This window comes from Cyclopterus lumpus, chromosome 7, assembly GCF_009769545.1.
Source record: "Cyclopterus lumpus isolate fCycLum1 chromosome 7, fCycLum1.pri, whole genome shotgun sequence".
NCBI lineage: Eukaryota > Metazoa > Chordata > Actinopteri > Perciformes > Cyclopteridae > Cyclopterus > Cyclopterus lumpus.
Window position 1 is genome coordinate 16,927,813 of NC_046972.1, and position 16,475 is coordinate 16,944,287.

The window sequence follows — 16,475 nt, forward strand, 5'->3', positions numbered from 1 at the left end:
GGCCTCGGCTCATATCTGGCCTTGGCTGACCCGGGGCATGTTTTGGAGATTAGACGGAGAGGAGAGCGGGTGCTGCCGCGGCATTTAGGGCTAAATGAGGAGAAGGGAAACGCGTGCTGATAGGCAGCAAAAACGGAGCGGTTGAGGGCGAAACAATTATGGGTGGAGAAAAGCTGCTGCAGCAATGGATTAAAAAGTTTGACACAGGTAATCTTGTCTGAAAAGAAAGTTCAAAGAGGAAGTGAGACTCCCTAATAATCGGTCTCTTTTTCTTTGCTTCGGTATCCAAGCAGTGACCACGGGGGGATTTTCGGTCTTTCTGGAGAACAAGTGAGAGCCACAAAAGATACTAATGGGACAAATGGTAGCACACATCAGTTTTGAGAGGATTTGAGCGGATTTATGGTTTCAAGTGGCAGAACCGGTATTAGACTGTCTCCGGGTGGGATCAGTGTTTGAGAGGTGAAGGCAAGCTTGTGTCAATGCTTGTGCTTGTAGGTGTGTGTGTGTGTGTGTGTGTGTGTGTGTGTGTGTGTGTGTGTATTCGTGTACCTGTCTGGATAGCTGGGAGGCTGCTGGCCCATAGCTCTGTGTTGTGCCGAAGGGCTCTGTTTGGCTGAATTTGTTCCAGATGGAGGAGCGCTGTCTGTGAATACACACAACACAACCATTTAGTACGACGCGCACATCTTGTGATCTGCTATTGGAGGCCACAAAGCTATTTCAAAACCTCCTTTTGACTAGTTAAATACTCTGATACTCTTCACTGGGCTGAGACGTTCTCTGTTCCAAACCTACCATCTTCAGGCACAACAGTGAGAGTGACACAATTGCCGGCGTCTTTGATGAGCTGGACAATATCGTTGTGCGACAACTCCATGATGGACAGGCCGTTGACAGCGGAGATACGGTCTCCCACCTTCATCTGACCTATACGGTCTGTCGGGCTGCCCTCAATAATACGGCCAATCTCTGTGAGGTATACTGAAATGGGGAAGCACATAGAAATCACAACCTGTTGCTGTTTTATGTTTGAGCAGCACTGATTCAGTAAGCACAGATTAAGATATCCCTTTTAAATCACAATGCAACGATTGCTCAGTCTTTCTGAGTTACTGGGAACCGCATCAATACATGGCTTAGATGTCAAAACATGGATTGAAGTTGTACAGCTGACAGAAGTTTGTTGGGGAATGTCATTTGGTTTTGAAGGTCATAGGCCAAAAGACAAACTTCACATTTTGAAAGCACTAGATCAAAAGTTAAGTGTTCACCAGAGATGTCACAATTCATCCAATTCATCGCATGGACATTTCACTCAAAATCACAACTGTCAACCTCAGTCATGGTGGCGCTAGAGGAAAGTGACGGGTTTATGCATATGAAACATAAGGGGTTGAACATGAATGTCTGTGGGAAAGTTCATGGCAACCCATCCAATATTTATTGAGATGTTTCCATCCCTAGAGCTAGCATGACAACAATTGTTTATTTTACTACACTGTCTGCTTGCAGCTGTATCTTTCTTCTAGCATATTTAAATATAAAAATCTCAAAAAACAGAAAATATTTGTCTTAATGTAAGTGGTATACGGTGATATATATCAGTTATATGTTTTACCCGATTCACCTGTAGTGTCTTCCACAATGAATAGACTTTTAGGTAGTTTTCTTAAAATGTGTTTTTTCTCAGAGTCTGAGCCAGAAATCCCCACTTCAGTACACTGAACTTTCCAGTTTCATTCCTGTCTATATTTCGAAGGTTTTTACAGAGAGGTTTGATCATACATCATTCATGTCCTGATTCATAAAACATTTTATCCCTAAAACATGGCGAGAATTTGTTTTTATTTTCTGATTTATAGAGTGATAAAGAGAGCTGTCCAAAATTCCCTCTGTCACAGTTTGAAACAAGAACTTTAGACCTTGCATAATTCAGTGTTCAGATATCTGCAAATGTAGGCAAATTAGCACATAAGATAGTGCCTCTTTTCCATAGTCAAAGATAACATTTCAGAAAACTCGTTATACAAAAAAATATTTTTCATTATACAGTTATTTAAATGGGGATGTTTCCTCGCGATATCTTTTAGTGACATTTTTAAAGGACATCATGCTTTATATTTATTTGATAAAAGTTGTACGTAAGACTCCTGACCTCCAGCTGGGGGCTTGTTCTTAGACGTCAGGATAACGAAGCCAAAGCCCTCGTTGTCTTTGCGCTGCAGAGTGACGTCGAAGCACTCCGGCCGAGAGGACGGAGCCGGCTGGACGGCGTTCGGAGCCTCGATGCGCGGCACCTTGGGGGAGCTGTTGACCAGGGCGGACGCCACCTGCTGGGGCTGCGGAGCGCTCTCCTCCTCTTCGCCATCTGACAGATGAGCACAGAAACGAGAGGGCACGCTTACAGTTTGGAACAGCTCTTCTAAAATAATGATGACATCATGCAATCATGATGGTGTGTCTATCCATCATTTTCTTTTGAAAGGAGGGACAGCTCAGACGGCAAATGACCGTTGGTGGAACGTAACCAAGACTATTCACTTAATGTACTCATTTGTACTTCATTCAAGTATTTCCATTTCAGAGGAAAAATATTGTAAGTCTTAATCCACTTCAAAAAACAAAAAATAAATAACTGAGGTTAAACCAGTCTACAGTATATAAAACAATTTAAACGAGGTCCACATATTCCAGCTGCAACATTATAGTGAAGAACATGCATCAATAATTATAATTTAATAATGTATTTTAATGCGTTATTGATACTTTAAGTAAAATATCTGAAGTATTCCTCCACCACTGCAATTGACATTACAATTAGTCACCATCACCAAAAGGGCATTCTGAAGATGACGTATACCTCCATTTTTATACAATTAGTTGTCAAAATGTGTTCCCAATTTTTCAGATAGCTCCCAAAAAATAATCCAACGCACAGCACCTTTATTGAAGATAGCCTTTTTGCTGTGTTCATTGCACACATGAAATATAACTGTCAACTCAACACTTGAGATGAAAGCCCTTTACAATTTGTTATTCATAGGACATGCTGATCTACCTCCATTTCACTTCATTGTACGTTTGTTTTGCCGCGTCCCTTTTTTGTCAGCCGGCATCAGGCAATCTTTTTCCAAACCCCTGCTTTGAAAGCATAAACCCTTACATGATTGATGCTTTATTTCTGCAACGTGATCAAAGCTGTTGTTGCAATACATCAAATCCAAAGTAATTTTCAAAAAGTGCTGCTACGATTCAAGGAGTGGTTATTTGTGATGGTAAACCAGCCTGAATGCATCAGGGGTTTGCGCTGTTGAAAAAGAAAACGCAGCATATTCTATTTATTCATCTTGTAATGTCAATAAACTCTACCAGCTGATGTAATCTTCACTGCCTTTCACATGGCGCTGATCAGCCTCAACAGAAAAGACACTTTTGATGGTTTTTTTTGTTGCTGTCTTTTTTGGGGTCGATGAAAATTCTTCATTCACTTTTCTGTGATGAAAGTAAACACAGAATCCTCTTTCAGAACTCTATTTTTCTTTTTAGGAAAAAGTCTGCAGAAAAAAAACATGGGCTGCATCCTACAGTAAAAGTAAATATTGATTGAACGTCACTTATTCACTTTCAAGTAAGTCACCCGGAACACATTTAAAAGGATTAGCGAAAGAACGATCCCAGATCAAAGCTTCGGCACAGAGGACCTCCTCCAGCATACTGATCTGAACAAATACAAAAAGTAAAAAACAAACAAGCCTTGCTAAAAAGCTTTGAGTGCTCTCAGAGAAATATAGAGCTGATTATACAAGACCCACCTGAGTGTGTCAGTTTCCTGCGGACGGTGAGCATGACTTGGCCGTTACGGGCAGCGTTGGTCATCAGCTCCAGCACCTGTTTGTGGGATTTGCCCTTGACTGGCACGCCATCTATACAGAGGAGCTCATCCCCTGCTCGCAGGCGCCCGTCCTTCTCGGCTGCACCGAGAGGCACGATGGCACCAATGTACACCTGTGGAGGACATGAGAGAAACAGCTTGACGCACTGTTCTGAGCACACTTTGAGTGAGCACGAGGATTGACAGGCGTTATGGTTAATGATCCGTTGAAATGCTTTAAGTTGCTTTGAGCATTTGAGGTCTCGGGGCTGGGCTGCAACCTACCGGCTGATCCGGCCCCTCGCCTCCGAGGACTCTGAAGCCAAATCCTGACTCCTGGTTTCTTTTGATAAATACATCCAGGTCCTTGGTATTAGGAGCTGCAGAGAGGAGAGCAGAGGAGGAAATGTTTTTTATTCACCACGAAGACAAGACACATGAATTATGTTGTCGGCGTGTTATGTGTTGCCGCGCGTGTGGGCAATGTGTGTATCGTATAAAAATCATACGTCTGTAAAACTGCATTAAAGACACCGACTTAAAAGACATATTTGATTAAAATATATAAAAGATTAAAATAATTTAAATATATGAATGGATAAGTTGGTCAACAGAAAACTTTTGCTTTATTATTGTACATTTAGTACCACATGATGCTGTTCAGATTTAAGACATCAATTTAGACCCTGGTAACTTGTGATGGGCATCCATATTTTAGACAATACATTAGCTACCTGAGGAATTCAAAAAAGTTATTGATAGATAAACTACAATCAAGCCTCACAGTTATATGCCTCCTCCAACAATTAAGTTTCAGTTGTCCATGTTTGTCCAAAATGTCGTCAACTAATCACAGACAGACATATGACCAGGCCACGGCTGTCACCGGTGTGGAGGCATTACGTTAATACGTCGGATGTCTCATCGCACACACATCCAAGATCAGCTAAAGACCACTTGTGCGTCTCATTGTGAACACTTACGCTTGCTGTCGAGCAAGGCCTTGGACTTGATGTAGAGCTCTGACGCGTCCGGTTTGGGTGAAGACGAGCGTAGTGCGCTGGCGGGGAAAGGGAGCTGGTTGGGGGCCAACTCGGGCTGACCGAGGGCCTCAGTGCTGTTAATTATCTCCTGCCGCTGCAGCTGTACGACGGGCTGGGAGCCCGGATGGGGCATCAGCTGGGGGGCAGGATGGGGAGACTGTTGAGGAGAAGGCTGGGATAATCCCTGGGACATGGGAGCCGTACACTGCGACACAGAGACAAGAGCAGGGATGTAGTGATCAAGAGAAACATAGGTCAACTATGATTATGACACTGTAAATGCCCTCCTATCCCCATATCATATACCTTATTTATGAACACAGAGCCATCATTCATAAAAGGTAAACTGATAGTTAAACTAGAATTATTTTACTGTTAACAAACAATGAAATGATCATTAATGATTAATAATACAATAATTGTTTTGTGTGCAACAATTAATAAATACTTTACTAATTCCTAAAACAAACTAATAACTAAATAAAATTATAGCATTTCTAATAATTGGTTAACTGACAAAAAAACAAACATTTTAATAAACTATAAATTTACCATTTAATAATGATGGTTATTATAAAGTCTCACCCATATTATGATATATTCTAAATGTAGCTAAAGCAGGAAGGTTTGATTTGGATATATTTATATTTTAAATAGTGCATTTACACATTGTGATTATGTCTTAAACCAATATGAGTAAGCCTGTTGCTGCCTCAGATCCTATTTTCAGAGTGCAGCATGGAGCAGCAGCCCAGGAACAAGCTGTTGAACATGGCATATCATCTTAAACACTCATACACAGAGGGATGTCAAGTTGCTGTTTGCCAGGAGCCAGCATATTTACCCACATGCAGTTCCAGAAATAACAGCCTGGCTAATGTGGGCTCACTGAATAATGTAACTAACAACAGCTTCCCTAGTGCGTGCGCGCTAGGGAAGCGCGCGCGCACACACACACACACACACACACACACACACACACACACACACACACACACACACACACACACACACACACACACACACACACACACACACACACACACACACACACACACACACACACACACACACACACACACACACACACACACACACACACACACACACACACACACACACACACACACACACACACACCCACACACACACACACACACACACACACACACACACACACACACACACACACACACACACACACACACACACACACACACACACACACACACACACACACACACACACACACACACACACACACACACACACACACTTGTGGGTGACCAAGTTAAAACCTTTTTATTCTTAATAATTCATTATTTTACGTTTCATCCTACAAAACGGGAGAACATTACAAATAGATGGAATAGACTTACTGGTTTTAGTGATTTCACAGGAGATGTCTGACCTGTAAGCAGAGATGTGGAGGTGGATGTTAAATTCTGAATTCAATGCATCAAGCAAACAACAACAACAACGACGATCTATTCAAACATATAGCTTACAGAGCTTTAAGGATGTTGTTCTTTCTATCTTTCTTCATTCTACTGACCTATTGGCTTTCAGTGGGAGAGCTCCACAGTCCATCCTCTAGATATACTCTGCACCTTGTTTGTTGTCGCTTAGTTAAATTAGTAATAGTGCTTAGAGGTTTGGTAACAGTTTTGTTCCCCCTCTCTGTCAGCGAGTCCCAGTGTAATTCAACCAGTAGGGGACAGTATACTCCAATGGTGTACATGTTGAAGGGATGGAGGACACAGAGGTAACCCTAGGCCATGGGAAACAGGCTTGTCTCTGGGTTAAACCTGCCAGCTGTTTGCGACTCTACCATAACACTGAATACTCTCACTGCCTGCAGCTTTCATAACCAGCTTCATTCGTCACCAACAGTTGTACTAAATAGTGTGGGTTGAATAAATACATTTGTAATATTGTTTTTAATTATTTTTTAAATATTAAAATTGCAAAAGCCCTGAAGGTATACCTGCTCACATCATATCATAGCAGATTTCATTAGTTGGACACCCAGTGATATTATACAAATCAGTCACACTTTAATTGTAAATTATTGGATAATAACGTCAGCAATTATTTACTGTTACCTTGAGTAATGTTAGTCCATATACATTTTTAGGGGTAAAATTCAGTTATCTAATTCAAGGGAACGTTTACATTGTGTTTGTTTCATATTTAAATTGATCATATACCAAACAACTAATCAATGTTGATACTCTGATAAAAAAAATATAATAAAGATTGATGATACAGTATGTACTTTGAATTTCTTTGATAAAGCTGTTTAAAGCAGACTGGATGGCATGCAGCAGATGATACAACTCCCATCACAACCATAGGAGACTTGCAACAAATGAGCATCTCTGTATCGTCGTCACTGAGAGCAGAGCATGTCCCACGGGGAAGACTACCGTGTCTCATTTCCAGATTTAAATACAGAACAGGGATCAGGGCCAAATCATTTCCAGTTTAATTTCTCTCTGCTGCCGTCATCGGAAGGGAGTTCTAGCCCCTGGCTGGGAGCCAAGCCTAACATAATCCTGGTTTACGGGTGACTTGAGGGAAGCCCTGGAGCGAGTTCCTTTTAGTCCTGGAAAGCGGACCCTTTTTAAGCAGTAACACACAAACAGACCCTCTATACACATTTGGCATATGCACATGTAAAATCATATCAGGCAAATAAATAAAATCTAATCGCTTGGCTAATTGTTTAGCTGTGACTGTATTATAAGGATCTTGGAACTTTTTGTAGATTATTGAGGGATAAGTGTCAGCAGGCCGTTACCCAGGTTACCAAGTTTAGCGTTAAAGGCCAGCAGTCACTCAACAGTGGAGTCAAAGGGATTTAGGTAACAACTAATAAGTCTGTCAGTGTATATCGAGTTGTTTAATGGGAGCAGCTGGGTCTATTCTTTTCTAATTAATTGTAATTTTCTCTCACAAGAATAACTGATAAGAGTATTGATGAGGAACCGAACCGATGAGCAGTATCGATGTAATCCTAACGATACCCATCCCTAACGGATACCAGTCTAAACCTAACCTTACTCTAAACCAAGTCTTCTCCTTAAAATGTAATGATATATGTTTTGAGGAAAAAGGAAGAAAAGGGAGGCGATGTGCATTCAGATTGATGTCCCCAAAAGATGTGTAAAACACACCTACATACACACACGCACACAGAGGACAAGCCCCCGGAGCTCAGAACAGAGCCCAGCTGAGTACATCTGATATGTGGGTGCAACATTCTTGAATCTAGGCTACTGCACTGCAGTAAAGGCAAAAAGCAACAAGCCCATCAAATCAGAGAGAGCCTGAAGTAGAAGAAGGGCAATGATTACCCATCACGCTACGCTCCGTCTCCCCTCCCTTCCTTCCTTCTCCCTTTCTCTCTGAGCAGCAAGTGAATCACTGAAACTGCCGCCTCTCTTCACCTTTCCAGCACAGCTCAACATGTTGACTAAGCATGACTTCCTCTCTGCTTGGAAGCTGTACGGTGGATGATGCAGAGTTGGTGTGGACCGGAGCATGAAATTGCTTTATTTAACATCCCAATAGCATCTGTGTGTCCAAGAAATACCTCCAGAAAACCACAGTCCACCTTTTTATTTATAAATTAAAACATGCTACGTGTTACACTGAATCTGGCCTCAACTAAGTAGCCCTTCGTCAATAACTGTGTATAACTATTGTTTCTTTCACTCTTAAGAAATCCATTTCAAATGCAAGCGGGTGGGCTTCTCACCTCTGTTGTTTCACTCATTGCTTTCTTTTGGGAAAAGGGAAAGCAAGAGAGAAGAAGGTGCTGTAGGCGACACAAAGCTGCGTGGGGATTAAAATGATTTCAGACGCATGGGACTCGAGACTATCTCTGGGCACTAACACCTGCGTTGTTGTCTGAACAGTAACCCGAGTAGATTAATATGGACCGTGGCGATTTAACAAAAGAGACGTCACAGCATCAGCACTGTAACCCCGACAGCTGCGACATACTTTTTGGGATTAGTTCAATGCCGAAGGCTTACAGTGGACACTTCCAGCAACTCTCATTCTGCGAACTCACCTCCTCTAAGCACCAGCACGTTGACCTCCGCTGCCTACAGGGAGGTCTTTGAGGATGTCCACCACCTGGGAGTGGCTCAACGTCTGGACATTCTGTCTATTGATCTCCTTGATAACGTCGCCCTTCAGCAGGCCGCGGCACCACTGGGCATCCAGGATCATCTTCACCTTCTGGCCAAGGGGCAATCTGCGATGGCGAAGCCGAAGCCCCCTGGGCCTTTTACCAAGGGTACGCTCACCAGCTCTGGCTGTAACAGAGTGGGTCAGGGCCTTCTTGGTTGGGGCGTGAGGAAGGTGTTGATGGTGTTGGTGAAGATGGTGGTGGTGGTGGTGGCGTCCACCATTGGTCATGGGTTGTACGGCAGCAGTCTGCCTGGGGAGGGTTCCACCATCTGGGACTGTGTGGTGGGGGTCCAGTGGTGTGGAGGTTGAGGGGGAAGGGGAAGTGTCCTTGGAGGAGGCGAGGCCTCCCGAGGCCTCCTCTCTGCTGCTGGAGTCCTCAGCAGGGGTAGCCCCGGCAAAGGACCATGTCCACATACTGGTTGATAGGGATGGACTGGAACATCTGCACCACATCAGCGTGAGTCTTCCCCAGCACACAGTCCCCATTGATGTCCACGATCACGTCGCCTACAAAAACAGAGAGCTTTTAGACGTTTGTGAAATGGCCACATTTGACAGTGTGTGATCAACACACAAAAGCAAATTTAAAAGAGGTACAATAAAAGAAGAGACACCAACATCAATGACATGTTATCACAATAAATGATATGATAACTATCAAGCTGAATTGCTCAAGTAGAAAATGTTTCTCGCTCTGCTCCTCCAACTCTTAGAAACTGCAAAGATGTTAATGGGGATGGAGAGAGCGAGCGAGTTTATAAAATAGAACAAGATCCCTAACATGCCATTATCCTCTTCCACCTTTCAACTGCCTGTTAGGGGGTGGGGGGGACTCTCCTCACCGCTGGCCTGGCTGAGATATAGGCCTGAATGGCCAGCTGAATTGCTGACTGGCTAGCTGGCTGAAAGCCCAGTGGAGGATTCAGCCCACCTACACAATCAATAACACAGCTCAGGTTTCACTCTGAAATGAGCTCCATATCCCAATGTAGTGCATTTTCAGACCCACTACACATAACTCCAATGACTTATCTAATAACCACCATCCACAAAATAATGACAGCCCTGTAGGTAAAACATAGTCTCAGACATTTTAAAATTATACCCTTGGTATAAATTAACGCTCCAGGACTGTAATCAGAAAGTCTTTAATCCAGAAGAATGGAACATAAATTTACAGTTCAGCGCTTCCTGTTATATACCCAATGAAATGAATTACATGTTTTGTATTTTTTGGTTAAAAATCAATTACCTTCCTTCTCAAGGGCAATGAAACATTGAACATATTCTCTCTCACTGTTATTCTCAACAGCAGCAGCACTAGTGTGGCTGTCAAAGCTTTCAATGCAATCAATACGATTGTAATGTGAATCCTGACAGTATTTCAAATGACTACAATCACCATGTGATAGTATTTCTATATATACACACAAAATAAAAGGGGATTTTCTGAGCTAACGTAGCACTCGTGAGATTATAGAAAGCCCATCAGCAAAGCTACATGTAGCATACATGACAGTGTTGAAGATTACTGCATTAGAACCTTATGCAGATAAGCAGGCTGTGTCACCCACCAGCCTTTGCAGGCCCATTAAATCTGTTATATTTCGCTGCATATAAAATCTGGTTGTTAACCATAAACTGAACATGTGCTTTGTTCCACTGAACACTAGAAACTTTAGCTTAACATTCAGGGTTAAAGAGACAGTTTGCGGTTTTCCTTTTCTCTCAATGCGTTTGTTTGTGTGTACTCGAGGTACATCAAACTGTATTATGAACAGTACGTATGCCGATGCCAAGTCGAGTGTCACTGTGTACTGGCATCCATAACATGCAAACATACGTGGAAATGTGACACTGGATTATGTTTCGTTTTTAGTTATAAAAAGCCGATTTGTCTCCCCTTAACTCTTCTTTCTCCTTGCAAAGTGTGACTTTGCATTGCGGGCATGCCGGATTGTGTCAAACTGCAAAGCCAAAGTGCAGTCAAGATACTGGAGAGCACTTTAATGAACAGTAGGTCTGTGGGCAAACCTACCTGAGGCGATCTTGTTGTCATGTGCGGCGGGCCCGTCGAGAAGGACGTTTTTTGACCTGAAGGAATTCGTCGGGTCGGTCTCCTCCGATAATGGTGAACCCCAAAGCCCTGGGGGCTTTTTTCTGAGTGCAGCCTGCAGGATGGAGCCCTGCAGCTGAGATGGATCTCGTGTAAAGACCCGCGCTCCCTGCCAGGCTCCTCTGCTGTCGGGATGACAGTGGAAAAAAAAAGAGGAGAGAGATTGACAAGAGGTAATTGACAGGGGCGAAATGGAGAAAAACATCTATAATGCCCAAATGACTGTCATCACGATATACTAAATTGCTTCTGTTGCTTCCATTTAGAACACATTACACAGTTCTAGCCTGACAATATAGATATAAAACTCAGCTTTCATATGAAATGAAGTCACAGTGGCATTAGTGTGATGGAAGAGAGCAGCACATCTTTAAAGTTCGCAGGTTTACCTGCTGTGACCGTCTATGTGCTATGTGAGCATTCATGTGGATGTGAAAATGAGCTGGAGACATGACGAGAAACTGAAAAACTGAACTGAACAAATTGCCATGCGTCTCCATCCTCACAACATTCGCACAGTGACAACGTGTCCGACAGCACGTCACTCACTGCCAGTAATCACACAAACACTCCAAGAGCATCGGAGTTTAAGTGCAAACTCAAACAAATTCCACATACACAAAACTCTGCTTCTTTGTTTTCGAAGCCATTAATCATCCAGTTATTGCAAAACGTCTATATTTTGCCCCAGTCTCACCGCAAACAACCGGTTCTTTTCACTGCAGTGTTAAATTAATCCTGAAACGCGCCTGACATTTTCCAGGTAAACTTTTCATTGCAAATTTCCTTTGTGGTGCCTACAGGATGAGTAAGCGGGGCAACTTTTTAGAAGAGAGGATAGGAATTATAATAGACTGTGTGTGTGTGTGTGTGTGTGTGTGTGTGTGTGTGTGTGTGTGTGTGTGTGTGTGTGTGTGTGTGAGAATACGAGCAAGATAAGAGCAATGAGACAGTTAGCCTTGACAGAAAGAGGGACATTCTAACTAAATCCTAGCTCGTCCTTCCTTCCCTGTGGCGTGAGCCTATATGAGATTGTGAGTTATGTGCCGTGTACCGGTACCTATATGCTGGATTTCTTCTCTGGAAGTTCCCACACTGATAGATAGTGCAACATCAATCTCATTAGGGAGGGTACAAATAGAAGTCTGCACCCCCTTCCTTCCTCTTCCTCCAACACCACTCTCAATGTGTCATGGGATTGTGATTTGCATAATTGCGTGGCAATTGGCAGATGAATGAGACCGCTCTGAATAAAAAGTGCCTTGCAGATATTTTCAAGATTATATATGAAAATTCATGTTGTGCAAGCATAACGTGAAATTCCCTATGCCAATTTAAGGTGTAATGTGTGTGCAATAAATAGGTTTGGCATGATTCAGACTGCCCCGGCCTTCCACGTTCACCACACAATCTCTGACTGTCGGCACCGGTTTTCTTACAGGTTGGCCAGGAAAGAAACACCGAGAGGGGAGTGAAGAGCGAGCGGGGTGTGGGTTCGGCAGGCAGCTATACGCCTAAGCCATGTTTACATGCTCTTGATTAAGCCGTGGTCCACAAAAGGGACAGTCTTTATTCTCGGGGGAGGGTGATGTGATTATATGAAATGTCATACAGGATTGTCAGTGCTGTAATTATGGCTGAGAATAGTGCTGCGCTTCGCTCCTGTGCTCTGCGGCATTGTCTCGGAGGTCAGGCAAGTCAGCCTTGTCAAAACAGTGTTTAGATGCCACCTCACGTACGTCCGCCACACACTTGCACAGGACCACTGGCCATTAATTCTCATTAACAAGGGTGGGAAGGTGCAGAATGTGCACGGCGGAGGCAGTTGAAGCTGGAGGCGGTGGTACAAAGAGGAAGCATCATCCACGGACGGCAGAGACTCTGTGGGAGGCGGGGTCTGCGTGCAACAGAGTGAGGCAGACAGTGCTGTCCAAGGGGTGTCTGAAATACGGAGGCTAGTTTGAATACTAATGTGGCCATGCTTTGTGTGTGCATGCACAGAAGAGCATCACAATTCTTACTCATGCTACAACGACACGGGGCCTCTGCTTCTCAGTCTTCTTTTTGACTGAGAAGAGGGTGATTAGAACAGTCAAAGCAGCAGCATTCCCCACAGGTGGTAAATGATGAACAGATACCCAGTAGAAAAGCAATTTATGATCATAAGTCTCTTTCAACCGCAGTCACCTCTTTCTCCTTCTCAGTCTCTTGTTCTTAAGAGATCTTTGAACTGCGGTGAGTGACTGGGGGCAAAAAGCATTTTCAACGAGACCTCAGAGCTCTCCCCATTTCATAATCGACTTGTCAAAATGAATTCTGCCGCCAAGTGAAGCGCTGCTCCATTATTCAAATTGAATATCATCGCTTCAGAGGCTGTGGGCTGTTTATCAGCAGCATTTCAACTGTTCGAACATCTTTCAGACAGACATCTCAGCACGAAGAAGATCATACGGGTATTTGGATAACAGATCTAATACCTTGTTGTATTGTTTTTTTTCTTCACTAACTATAAAGGCTATCTTCATAATGCTGTGTACACCTGTGCTGCATCTTATAACAGCAGGAAGAGACAGACACATGTAAACGTTACTGAGCTAAAGCAAAATGGGCCAACCTGTTGAAACTGCTTATCAATATGACCCTCATCCAACAGGTTAACTACACACTCACTGCCACTACTTAGGTTATTTATGTATTCATTTGTAAACCATGTTGTGCCATACGGTACATCTTAAAATCAAGCAGAGCTCTGTAGCACAATTCAATACTAATCTACTAGTTGAATACATCAAAGTTTAACCAAAATTAAATAGGGTTGTATGGATTTGCTTGCTTACCCAAATTAAATACAATAAATACATACACATGTGTGCTGTCTGAACCTATAAGAAGAAAGAAGCTCAAAATGATACTCCTTTGTTAATTAATGGAGCAATATGGCCAAATGATGGAAGATTAATAAACACAGGATAAAAGAGACTAGTTTAGCTCCATAACAGTTTCCTTGCTGAACTGGTATCTTGAGAAAGAGTTAGCAGCAGCTTCATAAAACTCAATTGGGTTGAATTATTTTGCTCGATCAATTTAAAAAAGGCAGCTATTTTTATATTATTATAAGGCCATTTTAAAAGTTTAACGTTTTGAAGCAACAACATTAAATTGAATCAAAATTCAAGCTGATGTTTAGTGAGAGGGTTACATTTAATCCCTCTTAATTTGAAGCTTGTTTTATAGTTTGGGGCAACAGGAGTTCAAGTTAAACTGTGACTTTAACTGGGTTTAAAATTGAATCCCTGATGGTGCAACCCAGGTCAATCAGGATCTGCTCCCTCTCTCTTGCTTTTAAATTCCGGGATGCAATTTAGAGTAAATGATCTAAATTCCTGTCTATTTCCCTGATGACCAGTTTGAGGAAACCTCCCGGCCCTTAATCTAAACCATCACAATTAATGTCAACGGTGAAGAACTTAATAAAGATCTGTCTCAAACCACGATATCAATATCGCTAATGTTGCGTTCATCCAAAACTGCAAAAATGTATCGTGCCAGCATTAAATTCTGTCTGAATATGGATGGGTTTAAAAAAAATTATCAGAATGAATTTTGTGAACTGACATTTTCCCTCTATTACTCTCGCCCCATTGCCACAAATCATCATGATCTCACTAAAAAAAAGACTTCTTTCAGCTCCAGTGGGCTTCACCGTGTGGGGGTGCAGTTACCTGAGGGCGTGGCTGCTGGCAGCAGTACTGCAGAGGGCGCGTCAACGCTCAACTTTCTCTTCGCTTCCTGGACTGGATTCTCAAACTGGGGTCTTCTGGTTGATGTGGCTGCACAAGAGATATCACAACATTAGATGAACAAACACGTCTCATTGCAACAAAAGGTGTTCGATAAAGCTTTACTGTGCGGAGGTGATACGTTTCCACCCTGTTCATGTTGGCATCACAGAGCACAGCTTGTCCACTCTTGATGCCACTTTGCCATGCTGGGATCAGCATCTGCTCAATGCATTGTAATCCCAGGATCAAAAGATTAAATGAACCGTAGATGGATGTAAGAGACAATGTGCCCCTTTTTCATAGCGCACAGAGATGGCCTTTCTTTTAAAGAGCATTGGAAATAAACAGCTTTACTGACTCAGGATCAGCAGTTATACTTAGGGAAATTCACACCGAAAAAACAATTAATGAATTTTGAACAATCAACACCTGTGTGCTGAAACCTTTCCTGTTACCTGGATGAAAGGTCCCTCCACGATTGGATGGTAATGGAGAGCCGCAGCTCATCTGCATAATGAGCTTGAACGGTTGTAAATCCCGCTCATGACAGCACCTTGGGAAGGCAAAATGCACTGATGCTGCACAGAGAATCAGCCACATGCTGAGACACTGATATGTGTGTGTGTGTGTGTGTGTGTGTGTGTACGTGTGTGTGCGCATGCATTTAACCAAAAGTGCTCTTGCTGCGTATGACTCGTGCAGAGATACCCTCCCCATTAAGTCTGGCGAGAGATAAACATTTCCCTCGCTTTCATTTCCTCTCTGTCTAACTCTCTCACCCCTTGGTTGCCACACCTCATGTTTTGTGTGTCAGATGCAGAAATAATGAGACTTTGTGTCACAGCGTCGCATTTGGTCGTTCATTCACATCAAAATTTGCCAGACAAAGGGACAGAGACAGGGGAGAGGCAGCCTCTCAATGACCCTCTTGCATAAACATGCGCGCTGATCGCCCCCCCCCCCCCCCCCCCCCCCCCCCCCCCCCCCCCCCCCCCCCCCCCCCTGGCTGTAGGTCTCTCCCTCTTTGACCACAGTAATGAAACTAAAATGGAACATTGTGCTCTTGTTTACGTAGTTACATCTGAATGGAATCTCGCCTCTTGTTTCCCTCTCAGGGACCCTAAAGCTTCATTGTCTTCACACACACACACACACGCACACGCATGCAGTGTGTTATCTGTACTGACATAATTGCGTTCTGCAGGACTGTGGGAAACAACCATATGGAAAATAGCATATGCCACAGGTCCCTTAAGATTCACATGTAATACTTGGCTAAGTCTGGAATTCAGCTGCACGGCTTTAAATTGCAGAAGATGTTAAGAAAATAATAAAAAACAACTTCTGGTTCTGAAAAGTGAAACTCACGTGGAAGTTCTTTAAACCTGCATTGCTTCTAATGTCTAGCAGTATGCGACTCATCTGGTTGCAAAAATAAGTCAGATTGTATGGAAGTC

General features: G+C 43.0%; 1 protein-coding gene across 1 annotated transcript in view; it reads right to left on the reverse strand.

Annotated features, from left to right (window-relative positions):
• The window catches only part of magi3a (membrane associated guanylate kinase, WW and PDZ domain containing 3a), a 102,368-nt gene that overhangs the window by 6,206 nt on the left and 79,687 nt on the right, over positions 1 to 16,475 (reverse strand). Inside the window, 18 exon segments of the mRNA XM_034536912.1 lie at positions 553 to 646; positions 799 to 984; positions 2,159 to 2,371; positions 3,816 to 4,008; positions 4,160 to 4,254; positions 4,858 to 5,122; positions 6,297 to 6,328; positions 8,999 to 9,026; positions 9,028 to 9,176; positions 9,179 to 9,267; positions 9,269 to 9,502; positions 9,504 to 9,627; positions 11,159 to 11,210; positions 11,212 to 11,262; positions 11,265 to 11,347; positions 11,350 to 11,358; positions 14,959 to 15,046; positions 15,048 to 15,066. Coding sequence (XP_034392803.1) covers positions 553 to 646; positions 799 to 984; positions 2,159 to 2,371; positions 3,816 to 4,008; positions 4,160 to 4,254; positions 4,858 to 5,122; positions 6,297 to 6,328; positions 8,999 to 9,026; positions 9,028 to 9,176; positions 9,179 to 9,267; positions 9,269 to 9,502; positions 9,504 to 9,627; positions 11,159 to 11,210; positions 11,212 to 11,262; positions 11,265 to 11,347; positions 11,350 to 11,358; positions 14,959 to 15,046; positions 15,048 to 15,066 — 2,004 coding nt within the window.